Source organism: Vicugna pacos, chromosome 2 (assembly GCF_048564905.1).
Source record: "Vicugna pacos chromosome 2, VicPac4, whole genome shotgun sequence".
Taxonomy (NCBI): domain Eukaryota; kingdom Metazoa; phylum Chordata; class Mammalia; order Artiodactyla; family Camelidae; genus Vicugna; species Vicugna pacos.
The window spans coordinates 109,707,970-109,728,437 of NC_132988.1; the positions used below are offsets into that span (position 1 = coordinate 109,707,970).

The 20,468-nt window shown below is 32.6% G+C and overlaps 1 protein-coding gene across 15 annotated transcripts in view; it reads left to right on the plus strand.

Annotated features, from left to right (window-relative positions):
• LCORL (ligand dependent nuclear receptor corepressor like) overlaps positions 1–20,468 on the plus strand; it is a 153,728-nt gene that overhangs the window by 90,796 nt on the left and 42,464 nt on the right. For 14 of the 15 annotated variants that reach the window (XM_072945850.1, XM_031686432.2, XM_072945831.1 and 11 more), the window contains one exon: positions 14,078–14,329. In XM_072945850.1, the coding sequence (XP_072801951.1) occupies positions 14,078–14,329 (252 nt within the window). Of the gene's footprint in view, positions 1–14,077; positions 14,330–20,468 lie in introns of those variants that run through there. The other variant, XM_031686451.2, reaches the window with a different exon arrangement.

Genomic DNA, 20,468 nt, shown 5'->3' on the forward strand with positions numbered 1-20,468 from the left:
AGGATTAATTAGAAACTAATGAAATTTGGTTACTTTCGAAGTGTTGGAAAATAAAGGAAAGTAAGTGAAACTTCTTTGAGTGTTGTACAGTTTTGACTTTTGAGGCATGTTAATTTTCTACATTAAAAAAAAGTAATTAAATCAACAAGGATGGAGGAGGGAACCCTGTGACTGAGTCAAACAGACAAATTAAATGAGCCTGTTTATCACATTGATAATACAGAACATAGGAAAAATTAATTCAAATAACTAATATAGTACTCTGTACTCTCAGAGGGATATATTTTAAGGATAAACATTTTTTAGTAATGATATTGGTATAGTAATTTTATGACTTTTTACTGTAAGAGAAGGGGATAAAAATATGGAATGGGGTAAGAAAAAGAAGAACCCTGTGGACTGCTGGTGGGAATGCAGTTTGGTGCAGCCACTGTAGAAAACAGTATGGAGATAACTCAAAAGACTAGGAATAGACTTAATGTAGGACCCAGTAATCCCACTCCTGGGCGTATATCCAGAAGGAACCCTACTTCAAAAAGACAGCTGCACCCTAATGTTCATAGCAGCACTGTTTACAATAGCCAAGACATGGAAACAGCCTAAATGTCCATCAACAGATGACTGGATAAAGAAGAGGTGGTATATTTATACAATGGAATACTATTCAACCATAAAAACCAACAGCATAATGCCATTTGCAGCAACATGAATGTTCCTGGAGAATGTTATTCTTAAATGAAATAAGCCAGAAAGAGAAAGAAAAATACCATATGAGACCGCTCATATGTGGAATCTAAAAAAACAAAAAAACCCCAAAAAAACATAAATACAAAACAGAAACAGACTCATAGACAGAATACAAACGTGGTTTCCAAGGGGGCAGGGAGTGGGAAGGAACAGACTGGGATTTCAGAATGTAGAATAGATAAATAAGATTATACTGTATAGCACAGGGAAGTATGTACAAGATCTTGTGGTAGCTCACAGCAAAAAAAAAAAATGTGACAATGACTATATGTATATTCACGTATAGCTGAAAATTGTGCTCTACACTGAAATTTGACCATTGTAAAATGATTATAAATCAATAAAAAATGTTTTAAAAAATAAATATAAACCTTAAAAACAAACAAAAAAAAAACCAACAAAAAAGAAGAACCCTGTGGTAGTAGAGGTAGCAGTATGAACTCATGATTTAAATATATATTTAACGTTTATTTGCTTTGCCTATTTTAAGATTCTAGAAGCAGTGACACCACACTAGCAATAACCACACTTATATCATCCAGTCCTTGATGCCTAGATAGCGGTCCCTACCACAAGAAGGGAAAATAGGATATTTGGAAATAGAATATTTGGAATACTGATTGATTCCAAGTTAGGAAAAGTAGAAGGTGGACGTGAAATTTTTTTTTATGCTAAAAAAGCAGAAGATACAGCAAAAAGATGCAAAGACCAACATGAAAGGGTTTCCACTGGCTAAATACGGAATAATTTGTGCATTAAAATGAATAACGATGGCATAGATAACATTGGATAACAAGAAACCTGAGTTCATAGTGATAATAACAAACAAAAAATAAATAAAAGGTGAGCATCACAGAAGAGAAGGCATTTCTTTTTCTTCAAGAATGCTACTGAAAAACAGAGAATGAGGATGGAATTAACAAAATTACTGTTTTGTAGCCACTAATGTAGTATCAATTGGTGCTAAAACTGTTGAGTAAGTACACATTAAAGTATTAACCCACAGATCACTAATTACAAAGGAGAAAATGTAACTCTACAATGGAAATACTTGTTGGATGCCAGCTTAAAGCAAGTGATCCCAACAGCATCACTAATACTGGAACAAACTGGTATGATACACCAAGGAAGCGTATCACCAATGTACTATTCCTGTCAAATTATTAACCTGAACCTAAATCATAAGAGAGCTAATCTAAATCATGGGTATGCTACAAAATAAATGGCATGGAAGTTAAAAAATGAACAAACCAAAAAAAGTGGGGGAAGGGTGTAGGGAGCAGGAGGAGAGACTTAGAAAACATGACAATCAAATACAATATGTAATCCTAGATTGCAACCTGAGATTGATGATGAAAAAGCTGTAAAGGAGATAATGGAGAAAGTTGGGGACAGTATTGTTTACATTGAAAGTTTTGAAAGGGTCAGTGGCATTATAGTTATATATGATAATGTTTTTGTTCTTTATTCTCAGCTCAATTTTGTTCTTTATTTTATTCTTTATTCTTTAACTACTGAAGGAGAGTTAAAGCTTCATGATATCTGCAACTTTCAAATGTTTCACCCATAAATAATGTGTGTGTGTAAGGGTGTATATGTCAATCAAATGACACAAAATGTCAACAGTTATTGAAACTATAGAGATAAAATTTTGTGAAAGTACATTGTGCTCTTTCAACTCTTCTGTAGATTGAAAATTTTAGAAATAAAATATTTGGGGAAAAATAAAAGGCATGGGAAAGAACTGTATACCATAAATAGAACTTTCCTTTCCTTCTTTATTTTATATTGTTATCTGCACTAATATGATATTTGTCATTCAGTGATATCAATGTATGTCAGAGTTCTTCATATTTTATAAAATGCTATTTCAGTGTTGTTGTTAATACATGTTAATTGTTGCTAATGCATATCAAACATGGAGAGAAGAGAAATGGAGATGGAGAAAAAGAAGATAACAAAAACATCACCATCCTGGCCTTTATAATTTTTATTGAATTAATGACTTATATTTTCCACATTGACAATCTCTAATTGAAACAACCCATTCCTAAATCAATCCTAAGAGCAACTATTTCTCTAAGTAAATAGTAGCATTATATGCTACCTATCAATGTGGGAGAATAATAAACAAAGAGTGAATACAAGGAAGTTGGAATCCGTTGGTCACTGGTGATTCACATCTCTCCTATATGCAAAATGCACTCACTCCTGCCCAAGACCTCCAGAAGTCTTAGTACAGTATCATCTCAAAAGCCAACATTCTTGTTATCTAACTCAGTTCCAGGTACAAATTAATTTCTTTGGTATAGTTCCTTAAGTTCAACACTTTAAGTACAGTTTCTCTTGATCTGTAGACCTTTAAAAGTAAGAAGATAAATTACTTTCCCGCATGAATCCAGCATACTATGTTAGGACAAGCGTAGAATAACCGTCATAAACACTTCTGTTCAAAAATGGAGAAGTAGGATGCACACAGGTGTCAGTGTTTCATAACAGTTCTGAAATCCAGCTGGGCAAATGTTGGAAGCTAACTGATTAAATCTTAAGGCCTGGGAATAATTTTTTATGACTCTTCAATCTGCCCTCTGGGCTCTAGGGTTCCACTCTCTAAGTTATCCTTTCTTCTTATTTTTCTTTTTTTAAAAATTGAGATATAATTCATATACTATAAAATTCACTTTTTTAAAGTATTAAAATTCAGTGGGTTTTAGTATATGCATTCACCAAGTTTTGTAACCATCATCACTATCTGATTCCAGAACATTTTCTTCACCCTAGAAAGAACGTCATTACTAGATTAGCACTCACTCCTCATCATTCTCCTGCCCTTATCCAGGCTCTGGCAACTACTAATCTGCTTTTCGTTTCTATAGATTTACCTGTTTTAGACATTTCATATAAATGGAATCATACTGTGCAGCCTTCGTTTAGCATGTTTTTGAGGTTTGTTTTTCTTGTAACGTGCATTGGTTCTTCGTTCCTTTTTATGGTTGAATAATACTCTATTGTTTGGATATACCACATTTTATTTTATACAGTCACCAGTTAATGTTTATTTGGGTTGTTTTCACTTTTTGGCTATTATGAATAATGCTGCTGTGAACATCCATAAACATTTTGATTAGACATATGTTTTCAGTTTTCTTAGTTATATACCAGGAGGTGGAATTTGCTGGGTCATATGGTAATTCTGTGTTTAAATTTTTTAATGTGTTTTCAAAATGCATTTTCCAAAATGGCTACACCATTTTGTATTCTCACCAGCAGTGTATGAGAGTTTAAATTTCTCCATGTCTTCACTAGCACTTGTTATGTGCATTTTTTTTTATTATACTCTCCTCCTGGTATGAAATAATATCTCGTTGTGGTTTTGATTTTCGTTTCCCTAATGACTAATGATATTTATCATCTTTTCATGTGCTAACTGGCCATTAGCAATATCTTCTTTGCAGAAACGTCTACTAAATCATTTGCTAATTTTTAATTGGTCATTTGTCTTTTTATTGTTGAGTTGTAGGAGTTCTTTGTATACTGTGTACAGTAGACCCCTATCACACATGTGATTTATAAATATTTGCTTTTTTTCTGTGGACTGTCTTCACTTCTTGATAGTACCCTTTTGAAGCACGGAAGTTTTAAATTTTGATCAAGTCCGTTATATCTGTTTTTCCTTTTGTTTCTTGTGATTTAGTGTCAAATCCAAGAAATCATTGCCTTAATCTAAGGTCATAAAGATTTACAATTATCTTTTCTTTTAGATTTTTATAGTTTTAGCTTCTATATTCATAGGATCCATTTTGAGCTAATTATTTTATATGGTATGAGGTAGAGGTCCAGCTCCATTATTTTGCATGTAAATATCCAATTGTCCCAGCACAGTTTGTTGAAAAGACAATTCATTTCCCCATTGAATTTTCTTGGTACTCTCATCAAAAATAGATTGACTATAGGTGTAAGGATCTGTCTTGGGGCTCAGTTCTACTGTAATGATTTGTATATCTGTCCTTATGTCATTAACACCTAGATTAATTATTATACTTTATAGTAAGTTTTTGTTAACAATCAGGAATTGCTACTCCTCCAATTTAGTTCTTCTGTTTTCAGGATTATTATGACTATTCTAGATTCCTTACATTTCCATGTGCATTTTAGAATCAGCTTGCCAATTTCTACAAAAATGCCAGCTAGGATTTTGATAGGGATTGTGTGGAATCTGTTGATCAATTTGGGGATTATTATCATGTTAACAATATTAAATCTTCCAGTTCATGAATGCTGGATGTATTTCTATTTATTTATGAATAATTGTTATCTTTATGTTTTGTTAAACTTATTCCTAGAAGTATTTTATTCTTTGTGATGCTGTTGTAAATGGAATTATTTTCTTAATTATTTCATTTTGGAATTGTTCAGTGCCATTGTATAGAAATAAAATTGATTTTTGTATATTGATACAGCATGCTGTAACCTTTCTGAACTTACTAGTTCTAAAATATTTTGTATGTGGATTCCTTAGACATTTCTTTACACAGCATTATGTTATCTATAAGGAGAGTTTCACTTTTACTTTTTCAATCCAAATGGCTTTTATTTGTTTTTCTTGCCCAATTGTGCTGACTAGAACCTCTAATACATGTTGAATGGAAGTGGTGAGAGCATATATCCTTGTCTTGTTCTGATCTTAGGGGTAAAACTTTCAATCTTTCGCTATTACATGTGATGTTATCTGTGGAATTTGTACAGATACCATTTCTTAGACTGAGGTAGTTTCCTTCTATTCGTGGCTTGTTCAGTGTTTTTATCATGAAAAGGTGTTGGATTTTGTCAAGTGCTTTTCTGCATCTATGGAGATTATTATGTGGCTTTGTCCTTTATTAATATGTTATGTTATATTGCCTCACGTATTGAAGTAACCTTGCATTCTTGGGATAAATCCCACTTGGTCTTGATATATAATCTTTTTCATGTGTTGCTGGATTCTACTTGATAGAGTTGACCCTTGAACAGTGCAGGAGATAGTGTCTAACCCTTTGTGCAGTTGAAAATCCGGGTATAACTTAACATCAACCCTCTGTATATGTGGTTCCACATCCACAGATTCAACCAACTGGGAATTATGTAGTACTGTAGTATTTACTAATGGACAAAAATCCACATATAAGTGAACCTGCACAGCTCAAAGCCATGTTGTTCAAGGGTCAACTGGACTTCTGTCTATTCATAATAGACGGTTCCATTTGGTTTTGTAGGGTTTTTTTTTTTTCCCTCCAGTTGATTTCTTTGGTTTTGATATCAGGCTAATATTGCCCTCATAGAATGAGCAGGGAAATGTCCCTTCCTCATCTCTCTTTTTGGAGTTTGTGAAGGATTGGTTTTATTTCTTCTTAGTTGTCTAATAGAATTCACCAGTAAATCTGTCTCTGGGCTTTTCTTTGTGGTAGGATTTTTGGTTACTAATTATAGTCTGCTTGTAGGTCTTCAGATTTCCTATTACTTCTTGAGCAAGTTTGATAGTTTGTGTCTTTCTAGGAATTTGGCCATTTCATCTAGGATATCTAATTTGTTGATATATGGCTTTTTTTTGGTAGTATTTTTATTTATTGTATTTTGTGCTTCTTTAAGGTTATTGGTGATGTCTTTTCCATTTCTGATTTTACAACACTTAAATCTTTGGGTTTTTTTCTTGGTCAAAGTTTTTTATTTTTTCAAAGAACCAACTTTTGGTTTAATCAACCTTCTCTGTTGTCTTTCTGGTATCTATCTTTTTTTCCTTGTCTAACATTTATCATTTATTTTATTCTTTATGCTTGCTTTGGATTGAGTTTTCAGTTCATTTTCCCTTAAGGTGGAAGGTTAGGTTATTGAGTTATTGAGTTTGAACTTTTTTTAATATATATGTTTACCACTATAAATTGCTCTCTAAGCACTGCTTTAGCTGCATCACATACCTTTTGGTATGTTGTTTTCCTTTTCATTCAGTCTTTAGTATATTCTAATATTATTTGTAACCTTGACTTTTATTCATTATATGTTTGTGAGTATGTTTTTTTATTCTCACATTTGTGATTTTCTTAAATTTTATTTTGTTACTGATCTCTTGTTTCATTTCTTTGAATACTTTGTATGTTTTTAATCTTTTTAAATTGATTGAAACTTGTTCTGTGGCTTAATATGGGGTCTCTTTTGGAAAGTTTCCATATATACTTGGCAAAAGTATATTTTCTGCTGTTTTGATGTAGAGTGCAATTATATATATGTCTGTTAGATCTAGTTGATTTATAGTGTTGTCAAAGGCTTCTACTTTCTTATCTAATGTCTAGCTTTTCTTTTCATTATTGGAAATGGTTTATTGAAGTCTCCAGCTATTATTGAATATTCTGTTTCCCCCTTTATTTTTCTTAGTGTTTTCTTCATGTATTTTGGGGCTTTTGTTGGATGTATGTATATATATTTATATTTTTAATTATTGTGTCTTCTTAGTAGATTGAACCTTTATCATTATAAGATGACCTTCTCTGTTTCTAGTGATGAACTCTGTCTTAGAACAGATTTTGTCTGGTTTTAGTATAGCCGCGTAAGCATTCTGTTGGTTACTATTTGTATAATGTCTTTTTTCATTCTTTTTCTTTCAACTTATTTGTATCTTTGAATTTAAAGTGTCTCTTTTTACAACATATAGTTGGATTACTCTTTTTAATTTATTTTGTCATTCTCTGCCTTTCTATTTACATCTAATGTAATCACTTATAAGGTAGGATCTACATTTGGCATTTTACTATTCATTTTCAAGGTATTATTTCTTTTTGTTTTTTTCTGTCTCTATTATTACCTTCTTTTGTGTTAGATAGATATTTTGTAGTTTATCGTTTCAATTACTTTTTTTTACTGTATTTTTTCAGTTACTTTCTTAGTGGTTGCCCTGGGGGTTGTAATTAACATCTTAGTAGGCAACAGTCTAGTTCAGATTAATAACTACTTAATTTCGGTAGTCTACAAAAACTTTGATCCCATGTGGCTCCATTCCATCTCTCTTCCTGTGTGCTGTTATTGTCCTCTATGTTATATTTTTATACACGTTTGCACTGAGATGGATTTGTGATCATTGTTTTATGCAGCTACCTACTAAGGTGAGAGGAAAGAAGTTACAGACAAAAATTATAAAAAAATACATTTATACTGTATTTTAACTATTTAATTTACTGGTGCTTATTTGAGTTACTCTCTAGCTTCGTTTCATTAGGTCGGGCCTGATAATGACAGATTTTCAGTTTTTGTTGATCTGGGAATATCTAAATTTTCACCTCTTTTTTTTTTTAAGAGAAAAGGGCGAGCAAAGACCAACTCTAAATGTAGAATTCTGAATATATTTTCTAAATAGAGAATTGTTGGTTGTCAGTCTTTTTCTTTCAGTTTCTTGAATATGTCATCCCACTCTCTTCTGGCCTTTATGATTTCTGATGTGATGTTGATTGCATATCTCATTGAGGATCCATTATATGTAATTAGTTGATTTTTCTTCTCTTGCTGCTTTCAAGATTACTGTTTTTCTTTGGTTTCTGACCAAAGAAACCAAATGTATCTAGATGTCGCTCTCTTTGAATTTATCCTACCAGAAGATTGTTGAGCTTCTTGAGTTTATAGGTAAATGTTTTTCATCACATTTATGACACTGTCAAACCATCATTTTTCATATATTCTTTGTGCCTCATTCTCTTCTCTCCTTTTGGGACTACCATTTATGAATCTTCTTACATTCAGTGGTGTCCCACAGGTCTCTGAGGTTCTATTCATCTTTCTTTCTTTCTTTCTTTTCTTTTCCTTTTTTTTTTCCCCCTTTCCTTTCCTTCCTCCTTTCTGCCCTTCTTCTCCCCAGACTGGGTAATTTCAGTTGGCCTGTCTTCAAGTTCACTCATTCTTTTTTCTGCCAGTTCAAATCTGCTATTTATCCATCTAATGAATTTTGCATTTTAGTGTACTTCTCAACTCCAGAATATCTATTTGTTTCTTTTTTTTTAAAGTTCTATTTATTTATATTTGGTGAGATATTCCACTGATGCATGCCTTTCTTCCTTTGTACATGGTTTCCTTTAGTTCTTTGAACATATTTAAAATGGTTCATTTAAAGTTTTTGTTTAGTTAGCCCAATACTTGAACTTCCTCAGAGACACTCTCTATTGACTTTTTTCTTGCTGTGTATGGTCCATAATTTTCTAGTTTGTATTTATCATAATTTTTTTTTAAAAAGTGGGTATTTAATATAATGCAATGTAACAGCTGTGGAAATCAGACTATTCCCCTCCTCAGGATTTGTTGTCACTGCTTTGTGTTCTTACTGTTATTTTTGTTCTTTGGTTAGTGACTTTTGTGAACTAACTCAGTGAAGTCAGTATTCTTTGTATTGTGTGGCCACTGACATTTCTGCTATTAGCTTAGTGGCCAACTAATGATTGAACAGAGATTTCCTTAAATGTCTAGAACTGTGAGATTCTCAGTCTTTGTTTAGGGGCTGTGTGTGTATTGGGGTAGGCTACTTCAGAACTGGGGAGGGAAGATGGGAATAGAGCAATTTAAAATGCCATATAGTTTGTTCTTTTCACTAAAATTTAGCCAATATTTTTAAAGACACTTCCTGGAAAGCATTTGGTTAATACCATAGTTCTTTTACTTAATGGAGTGACATCCCCAAACCAAAAAAAAAAAAAAAAACAAAACCCTAAAATTAAAGTAAAAAATTCACATTTTACCTATATCGTTATTAACAGAGTTAAATTTGAAGAAAATCCATCAGATTTCTGAAGCATATTTTCCTGACTGTCCTCCTGAGTTGGTCTTTGCTCACTCTTTCTTAATTTTAAAACATCAGTTCCTATCTGTACAGACTGAAAGTTTTCAAAACAATCAAGACCTGGTTTCTTTTTGTTGAATAGTCCTTCTATTAGTATATTTCTCTCTTCTCCCATTTTACTATAATTAGTAAGAAGAAACTCAACACTTCACTTAGAAATTTCCCTAGGTAGAGCACCCAATTCATTAGGCTAATTTTTGTTTTCCAGGTCACTACGGACAACAGTGTTATAAAACTTCCTGACACTACATAAGTATTTTTTTCCTCCACTTTCCAATAACATTTACCTCATTTTCCTACAAATCCTCACCCTGCATCCTTATCAAAGACCAAAAGGCTTCTATTAATCTGCTTCTTCAGAGGACTTCAGGCTTACATTAACACTCTCCTCAAAGCTTACTGCCTGGTTGTAAAGCCACACCTACATACTAGGTTTTTATTCCAGTAGCATCTCCCTAATGTGTACCAAAGTCTGTATTATTTATTTATTACTACTTGACAAATTATCCCCTAAATTAAGCAATTTAAAACAACAAACACTTACTATCTCACATTTTCTCTGAACCAGGAATCTGAGAGTGACTCAGCCGGATGTTTCTGGCTCAGTTTCTCACTTGTCTGAAGTCAAGCAGTCAGCTAGGGTTGCAGTCATTTGGGATTCGGTTGATCTAGAGCATCTTCTTCCAGGTTTACTCATTTGACTGTTTGCGAGAGACCTCAGTTCCTTGCCTTGTGAGCCTCCTCTTAGTGACAACTCACAGTATGACTTCCTCCAGAGTGAGTGATGAGAGAAAAAGAGACAGGACAGAGTGGTAGAGGGAGGGAGATGACAGCGAGCACCAATGTTCAAAGTATCCAGGGTAGAAACCACATTTTTTTATAACCTTATCTTGGAAGTGACATACACTTCTGCAGTATTCTATTATTAATCACACAAACGACCCCTGATACTCGTGGAAGGGACTACACAGCAGTATGAAACCAGGAGGTGGGAGTGGGAATCGCTGAGGACCATCTTGAAACTGGCTACCACAAAGAACTTGTTAAACTTTTGAATTACTTGAAAAGTAAAGAGATAGGGCGAAAATAAGTTATTTCTGTCTTCTTGGGGGCAGTAGACACCACTTCTATGTGGCAACATATTTTCTCTTCTAGCCAAACATTTGTTAGTTGCCTGAACTTTGAAATCATTTGAGTTTATAATCCCTGGTCTAAATCTTTAGTTAACTCATTTGCTTTTATGTAGTTGTGACAATTTACGCAAGTAATCTGGAAGGCTCATTAGCTAATCAGCAGCTGAGTAACATTTTCTTTGTCTCTCTCTCTCTCTCTCGTTTATCTTATTTATTTGTTTGGTTTTTGCCATGTCCTTTGGTCTCACACATAGGTTTATTCTCAATATAAATTAACAAAAACTGAGTAGATGAATAAAGTAGCATTGTCTATTCTGCTTTAAACTTAGCTCTAAACTCAATTCTAAAGTATAGCCCTAATCACATGATATGAGTCTTATCATGTTTCTGTTCTTTTTTGATAAATTTAATTATTTTGAATTTATAAGGTGATATTAGTCAATAAATTGCAGAGCAATTAACCAAAATACCTAAAAGTAAATCCAGTATCTCCTTTTCAAACATAATACAAAGCAAAATTAGGTTTGAGGAAAGGTTGAGTGGAGAGGAATGTTCACAGAAGTTTTCAGAGATTCCCGGAAGTAATAATCAAGAAATGGTATAAATTGGGAATCCTTACAGATAACATGAAAAGTTCTTGTTTTGATATAAACTACTTTAGTTAGGTTACATTTGCTCATACTGTTTATTCTGGACCAAAATATATCACATGGACTTATAAATTATGTACTTATTTTCCTAGTTAATAATTTTATATTAACCTAGTTAATATTTTTACTTGACATTTTATGATTTAAATAAAATACAAGTTCTCAGTCTACATCTTTTTGTTTCTCTTGTTATTTTCACTATAACCTAAGATAACAGTGTATTAATGTTAGCTGTTAAAATGCCAAGTACAGGAGTTCAGTATTTTATCTACAAGCTCATATAACCTTAAAATACTCTTGTGAGCAAGCCTTGTTATGATTTTCAAGGTTCTGTTATCATTTCTATTTTCATGAGCAGAGAAACTAAGGCCTGGAAGGAATGTATAACTAGCCTAAGTTCATAAAGATGGTTAAGATTCCAATCTATAACTAAGTCTTTCTTTTTTTATTAAAATGTTGATGTACAGTATTACTTTAGTTTCAGGTTTTCTACAGAGTGATTTAACATTTGCATACATAATGAAATGATAACCACAGTAAGTCTAGAACCGTCTGTTCCCATAAAAGTTATTACATTATTATTGACCATATTCCTTATGCTGTGTATTCTCACTTATATGTGGAATCTAAGAAACAAAACAAAGTAAACTAATTTAAAGCAGACTCAATGTTAGAACAAACAGGTGGTTGCCAGAGAAGCGGGGGCATTGAGGGGATGAAACAGGTGAAGGTGGAGATTAAGAGGTACAAACCTCCAGTTATAAAACAAGCTGTGAAGATGTAATATACAGTTGGCCCTTGAACAGCATGGGAGTTAGGGGTACTGACCCTCTGCACAGTCAAAAATGTGAGTCAAACTTTACAGTGGACCTGCTGTATTTGAGGTTCTGCATCTGTGGATTCAACCAGTCATGGATTGTGTAGTACTGTAGTACATATTTATTGGGGGAAAAAATCCACATTAAGTGTACCCCCGCGGTTCAAACCCATGTTGTTCAAGCATCAACTGTATAGCCAAGTCTTTCTAATTCCCCCCAAAAATAGTGCCTCTCTTCCCTACTGGAATCTAAATGAAGAATAAATGTGAAGCCTAAAATGTTATTTTTTTTATAGGCCCTTCTCAGATGTTTTTTTCAGAATTCAAAATTTTTTGTTTTGAAAGAGGTAATATAATAGAGGTGTTTATTATGTAATATCTCTAACAGGTCCAAAACAGCACCCTGTGATCAAATATGTTGATATTTCTGCAGGACCATAAACAGATTCATGTTGGCTTAGGTCACATTTTGCTACCAAATGTGGTGGTCATGGTATGGAGGGAGTTTGTTGCCTTTCCTTACCTCTAAATAGTATCTTTTCTAACCTCCTAGCATATTGGAATCATGTATCTATAAAAATAGTTGTTTTTGCCCCTAGTGAAGTACTTGCCTTCAGATCTCTTAGACAAGTGCTGTAGCTCATACTGAACCCCAAAACTAAGGAGACTTACCCGTTCAATCTCAGACAGCCCTGGATCAGGGCAGCCTATTCACGTAACACTGATCTGCCTGGGTAAGAGTTGAGGCTTTTAAGGAGCAAAGAACTAGTATCTCTAGAAGTAGGCCCACTTGTAAGAGGAAGTAGTATGGAGCCAGACCAAGTATGCTTAGTCATCCTTCCCGGTTTACCAGTCCTTCTACCTCTGAAGGAGCAAAGTAAATAAAGGATTAGAGTGAGGCCAGAAGTGTGTGTGTGAAAAAGCCACCACCACCACCCCCGCAATACCAAAACTCTATCACTGTGATACTGTGTTTGTAAGTGGTCTGTTCTTATTCCATACCTCTTAACTATAAAACCATTGAGTTGTTTTTACCTCTTGTACAAGTGTGTCACTGCTGACCTTATTTTGGATATAGCTGACAAGTGTGTTTTGGGATAGGGGACTGATTAAGACTCTCAGTAATGGTACTGCTATGTTCTGTAAGGAGAAACCTAGTGAATGTATGCTGAAATATTTAGGAGTGAAATGTCATAATTCTGCAACTTACTTTCAGTAGTTCTACAAACTAAAGAAAGTAAAAAGAAGGGAATGTAGCAGAATACTAACAATTCTTGAATCTTGGTAGAGACTGTCATTGTAGTGGTCTTTATTTTTTCTTTGTGATTGAAATTTCTTGATATGAAAAGTTGAGAAACAGAGAAATCCTTGATGATATTCAGGCTGTACATGAAATGTACTGCATTTGACAGAATTGAAAAATTAATGGTACAAATAGTTAAAGAGTTTATATGTTTTCTTTAATAGTTAATGTGTGTACCAACTCTGTTAGGTTTAAAATTGCTTGATTACTTATATATTCAATTTATTTTCACATACTAATAATTTAATCTCTAGTAGAATACATTTGAATTGAAACTCTGAAAATAATTTGTTTTTATGTGTAATTCTTTATCTGTATTTCAGTTTCAGACAAAAATGTTTATTTTCAAGAAGTGATTATATACGCTAAGTTTTGGGTTGACATATTATCATAAAACTAATTAAATCTACAAGGTTTCTACTGCTAAGTCCTATTAACCAGTTTATGAACTGATTCTAAGAGAAATTATGAACTGACTCTAAGAGACTTCTGAAATCATTAATTTATAATAAAAATAAGAAAAACATTGGTATTTTGTGTTCTCTTTTTTAATTCTTATTATATTTATTTCTTCCCTAGATCTTCCTCAGAACTGTGATCCTAACATTCCCCTAGTTGCTCAGGAATTAATGAAAAAGATGATACGTCAGTTTGCAATTGAGTATATTTCAAAAAGTGGTAAAATTCAAGAGAATAGAAATGGTTCAGTTGGACCAAGTCTAATATGTAAAAGTATCCAAATGAATCAAGCAGAAAACTCGCTTCAGGAAGAACAGGAAGGCCCCTTAGACCTCACTGTGAATCGAATCCAAGAACAAAATACTCAGCAAGGTAAGAATTTTGTGTGTATGTGAGATACAGTTTTATGTTTGAATATTCTTAAATGTATATATAAACTTATATTCACAGAACAGTTTATTTTGGAAGTAATATTACTTGTAATTAGCCTCTGTAATATAAACTAGAGAGATGTGTGCTAAATTAGACCTTCTGTATTGCAATTGACTTTGTTTATAAAGAGAAAATGAGAGTTGCTCTCAGTCTCTTTTCACAATAAACTGTATGGTGAGAGAATCCTCACAAGCACCCTAAAAGCAAGGTATACAAATAAATGGATGTGTACAATGTAGAAGTATTCTTATAATGACCAGCTGAGAACATTGATGAAGCACTTGCTGTGCAATTTTTTGCCCTTAGGTGAAAAATAAGAAGAAATAGATGATTTATCTTTAATTGTTTATGATGTAACTAAGGAGAGAGAAAAGTTAATACATGTGATAATTTTATTATAATCATGATACAGTTTTCATAAGAAACCTGAATGATGAAGCTATGTTGGTCTTATCTAATGGCTAATTGAAGGAAGAGCTATGATTCTCCGAGGAAAAGGAAGGAAAAGCCTGTTGGTGCTTGTGGAGGATGCCAAACAAGTGTTTGCTTGGAGAAAAGTGAACAAGTAGCTCTTGTTAACCCAAGTTAGGGATATTGTTGAAAGTCCTTGATGCCAGAAAAATATCAGCGTTAAGTTTGATTGCAGAAGGCAATGTGGTGTTTGAAGCTCTAAAGAAGAATACACTAGTCAGTATTTAAAGAAGGTGATCTTTTCAGTGTGTGAGACAGATCAAAACTGAGAGGAGCTAAAATACGGAAGTAATTTTCTCTTTCTGCTTTCCTAACTTTCAGTTGAATGAGTTTATTTATGTGGAAGGATATGAGAAATACTGAGATAATTAGATGTGTTATAAGACATATTAAAGATGATTATAATAAATGCTTAAGGACATGATATATCAGTACATTGAATTTTGGAAGTTAGAAAGCATAGGATTTTCAGAATTTTTGTTTGTCTTACTTTTCCATGTTTTACACTCTCTTATAGCTCTTCTTTTTTGTGGGAGGCAGTTCAGTGTTCTAAAGAGGACTAAAACATAGGCCTTGGTATCTGTGACAGACTTGGGGTTGAAATCTTAGCTCTGCTACTTAAGTTACATGAACAATTAACTTTACCTATCTGAGCTTTAATTTCCTCACTTGTTATTTTGCAATAATAATTATACACTCATTGGAGCAATGTGAAAGTTAAATGTGAAATAACCAACTCATAAAAGATACCCAAACATTAGTCTCTCTATTCTCTCTACCTCATGTTTCTTACCACCAGAGAAGAGAAGCATTGGAAACAACATGGTAGTTATCTGTAAATATCTGTATGGCTGTTACACTAAAGTAGGACTGAACTTTCTCTGAGTGGCTCAATGAATAGAATTAGGATCACTAGCTATAAGTTAGGTGAAAACAGATTTCAGGTCCATGTAAGAAAGACTATCTCTAAGGCTCAGACTTTTTTTTAAAGGGGAAGGGGGAAAATGATTTCCTGGTTGCCTAATCATTAGAGACATTCAAAACTGTCAGATGAATAGTTGGAATAGATGATATTTTAAAAGTAAATTTCCAGTCCTTACGTTCAGTGATTCTATGAACTTGAGTGATAAGGCAGACCCAAGTAAATATAGAAAATAAGCAATGTAATTACTATTTTAATTATTGTATATTCTAGGCATAAATGCATATGTGAACATTTGGAGGTTGAAAGAGTAATGGTGGTGGATATAGATCTATGCTTTAAATAGTCTTCTTGATTATTTTAATTTTGGGAGTGATTTCTTGTCTCATGAGATTACAGTGTTCTTTCTTCATGACAGGATTCATTTAGCTTAATGTGGCTTCTGATGTAGAGAGCAAAGGAGAGAGTGGTAATAGATAAGACAAAAGAAACAGGTGAGGATAAGATTACGAGAAAGCCATATAGGAAATATTAAGGATTTTGACTTTTCTTAGTGCCATAGAAAGCTGCTAGATTGCTTTAAGCAAAGAGTCATAAAATCACATTTTCTTTTATAAAACTGTTCTGCTGTGGTATATAGATTGGTAAGCTCAAACTTTGCCTACTTGCGTACCAAATTTTTTTTTAATGCAGTACATAACCTTGCATGTGTATACATATATACACTAATACTTTATATGTATTAATCCTTTCACAAATTAAAAAATTTAAGGTTGACATAAAGACATTATAAGCAATTGTTAAATGTCTTGCTAATCATGATGACCTTATCTTATTTACACATATAGACTTTGGAGAGTTTCATTAGTCATAGTAGAAGGTATAAATCCATATTTCAAATGGTTTCTTTCAGAACTAAAAAAGTTTTTGGACTGACTTCACTGTTCTTACCTTTTAGTATAATTAATAAAGTGCTCATACTAGTAGTAGCAAGATTAGTTCTGTTTTTGTAACTTGCTAGTGCTTATATTTTTCGTATTATTCTCACTCTGTAATTTCATAACTGTACTCCTTTATTTGTTCATTAGTGAGTTATTTTAACAAATTAGATAATATAAACTATAAACTGTAGATAATCTAAACCATAAACCATGTGGATACTTTATGAATTGTCTGACTTATAACTATAAAATTTAATCCCAAATGGTTTTAAGATAACCTTATATAATCTTTAAGCAATAGATAATTCTTATCTCTTACAGACTATTTTAAAGGCTAGAGAAGAGAAAAAATACTGATGTAATCGTGATACCAAAACAAGGCACAGATGGCAAAAGAAAGAAAAGTTGCAAACTAGTCTTATTTACAAACCTAGGTGCAAAAATTCTAACTAAATATTAGCAAATTAAATATAGGGAAATATAAAACCATTATAAATAATGACTAGGGAGGCACAGATGATTCTGCATTTGAAAAACCTTTATGATTTAACACATTACAAAAAAAAGAAAAAGAAAAACCATATTATCCTAATAGATACAGAAAAAATTTACAGAAGCTGACACATTTATGATTTTTAAAAAGGCTTTTCACAACCAAAAATAGATGAGCACTTCTGTTATGAGGGACATCATAACCAAACGATTCAGAGTAATAGATGTGACAAAAATACATACTATCACCAATTTTCAACATTTTATGAGAGGCTTTGACTCGTATAATATGAGAAAATAGAAGTATTAAAATAAGCAATAGATTAAAGGGAAAGAATGAGCAAAACTGTGGTTGCTTACAAACAGTATAATTGTGTATATAGAAAATATGAAAGAAAATCTACATAAAGTTTTATAACTGATGAAAGTGTTCCAAAAAGGTACTACTCATAATTATATATTACAACATGTCAGCTATTATCCAGTTAGAAAATCCAGTTTATAAATAATTCCTTCCGCAATAGCAAAAAAAAAAAAAAAAAGCAGGAAAAACATTAAAACGCCTCAGACTGAAACTAATAAACTGTTTTAGACCTTGTGGAGAACACTACAAAACTTTATTGAAGGACATAAAAGAACGCTCCCAAAATGAGTGATTGTATTTTAAATGAATGGGAAACCTTTAAGAGATAGCAGTTCATCTTTAATGTACTTTTAAAATTCAGTGTCACTCCAGTCAAAATTCTGGTAGGGTTTATTATGAAAAATGACTTGCCAGTCCTAAAATTTATGAGCAATACTTAAAGAGCCAAGAATTACCAAGTCAAGGTGGTGAAGGACTTCTCTAAAACATATCAGGACTTAGTGTAATAATTCAAACAAGGTACTATGGGCCATATACAAATCACTAGGACAGATTAGCAAGCCCAGAAACTCTCCAAACATTAGTGGAATCTTGGTAAAGGACAGAGGGATGTCATTGTAAATCACTGGGACAATGGCCAACTCAGTAAATAGTTCCAGGGCAATTGGTTACCCACATGGAGCAAAAAGATAAAAATAAAAAAGATGAATCCCTACCTCACACCACTCACAAAAGTAATTTCAGTTTGGTTAAAGTGCTAAATGTTAGAAAAGATAAGGGATTATGTCTTGAGAAATTCTTCCTTAGTTTAAGTTAAGATGCAAGAATAACAACCCATATTATAATTGTGTAAATTTGACTATACTAAAATGTAAAACTTAAGTATTATAAAAGTCACTGTGAGCATAAAATTGAAGCCTTACATTTGGAGACAGTATTTATGGTTGATGTAACTAACAACCATTCATCTAACCAACAAAACTATAGCCAATGTGGAAAACACAACTGTGTAGGAAAATAGGCAAAAATAGTTCAGAAGATAATAGAAAAGGCAAATAAGCAAACAAAAAGATGCTCAAAAGAATATCCAGCCCAGCTTTCATCCCAGTATAGGGTTCTTTTATTCTGTTGTATATAACAGAATAAAAGAGATGGTAATTAAACCTCTGACTGTAAGTACTTAGAAAAAACTGTTTGACAGCTCTGACAATTAAGCTCATATCTCAGAAACATCCACCCTTCATTTTATATTTTTTCCATCTCCAACAATATTTTACCTAATAGTACTGTCAATATTTGTAGAAATTATATCTCCACGTCTTCTCTTTTCCATGCTAATCTTTAGGGTTTGTGGGTTTCTCTTCCATCTCAACACTATGAGAAAATTTATTCCTTTTACTTATTAGTGCTGTAAATATTCGTTGAAACTGTTTTGTCTCTTTAAACCTCTACTTTCCATGCAAACTGTTACAGCTTCTCTAAATGTTCTTCATAAATCAATTTTCATACTCTGCAGTTTCCTTATCCTCTCTTCCACAAACTCTAGACTGACTTAAGATATTGTTACCCTGAAGGAAACATTCCTATTTGCCATTCCATTGTACTTTCTAGCCAAGTGCTTCAAATATTAGAGATACGTCTTTGTGCATTTTCATTATGCAGATTTGTATAAATACTCTGAGCCTCAAAAACTGGGAGAAAGTAAGTCATGCATTTTTTTGTCCTGGAATACTAACTTAAAAGACATGCAGACATAACATTAACATGTCAAAAATAATTTGTTTTTTGGTTTTAACCTGGGCCCAAAAGTAAAACTTACCCTGAGTTACAAAGTACAGGAAGAAATTTACAACTTACGAACCTTTATCATTATTGTGACCACTATGGACAATTTACCATTTCTATAAAGAACAAGATCAAATGTGGGCAGAGATGAAACAACAGCACTTCATCGGCCTTGTTGATGTAGTTTTCTACCATGAAGTCCAGTGAATATTGTGGTAGAACTTTGATTTTAGTAAATTCTCACTTCATTGTAATTGTTTCCACATTTATCTCCCCACTATAATCAACATTTGGGAACAGGAACCTATTTATTCTCTTTTGTATCTCCAGTGGCTGTATGATGTATGACACTTTGAGTTTACTGAATTAAAAACTTTTACTATTTTCAAATGCTATTAAGAACTAAAATGAAGATTGAGACTTGATAATTTACGATTTTAGCAGTGAAATTTCTTATTTTAAACATACTAGAGGAAAATATTATGTAATGTCTTTATACTTAAACAATGTATGAAACATTGTGTCATGATGAACATTAATTATTGAAGTGCCTTGTAACCTTTTGACATTTTTAGAATTATTTTCTCTTGGCAACAAAATAAAGTTAAATTTTTTAAGAAATTATTTCACATTGCTATCAGTAGGCTGAACTTTGGAAACCATATCTCCTAGTTTGAATAAGATTTTTTAAGAGACAAATTATATATGAGACTAATATGAACTAGACTTCAAGTGAACATTTGGGAGATTATATTGAATAAAAGATACAAATTTAAGTGATTTGTCCAGTTGTCATTAAGTATCCTTTAGTGTTGTTGCTGCCACCACCCCTAATCTGGTTTCTTGGCTGAGATTAAGGTAGGTGAGGTTGTCAGCTGAGATGTTAAACTGTAATTTAGAGAGTCATGTATCATTTTATGATACTACATTTTATAAACTACGCTATTTATAAATGAAGCTTGTTGTTACTTTGTTAGGAAAATACTGAACAATTTTTTTAAAGAAAGAGAAGATATTTCTGTATCTCATAATGAAAGCAATAAAATTATCCATCTTGTTTTTCTGTGCTTAACTTTTGTTTTCCAAAGCTAAAGACATATGGAA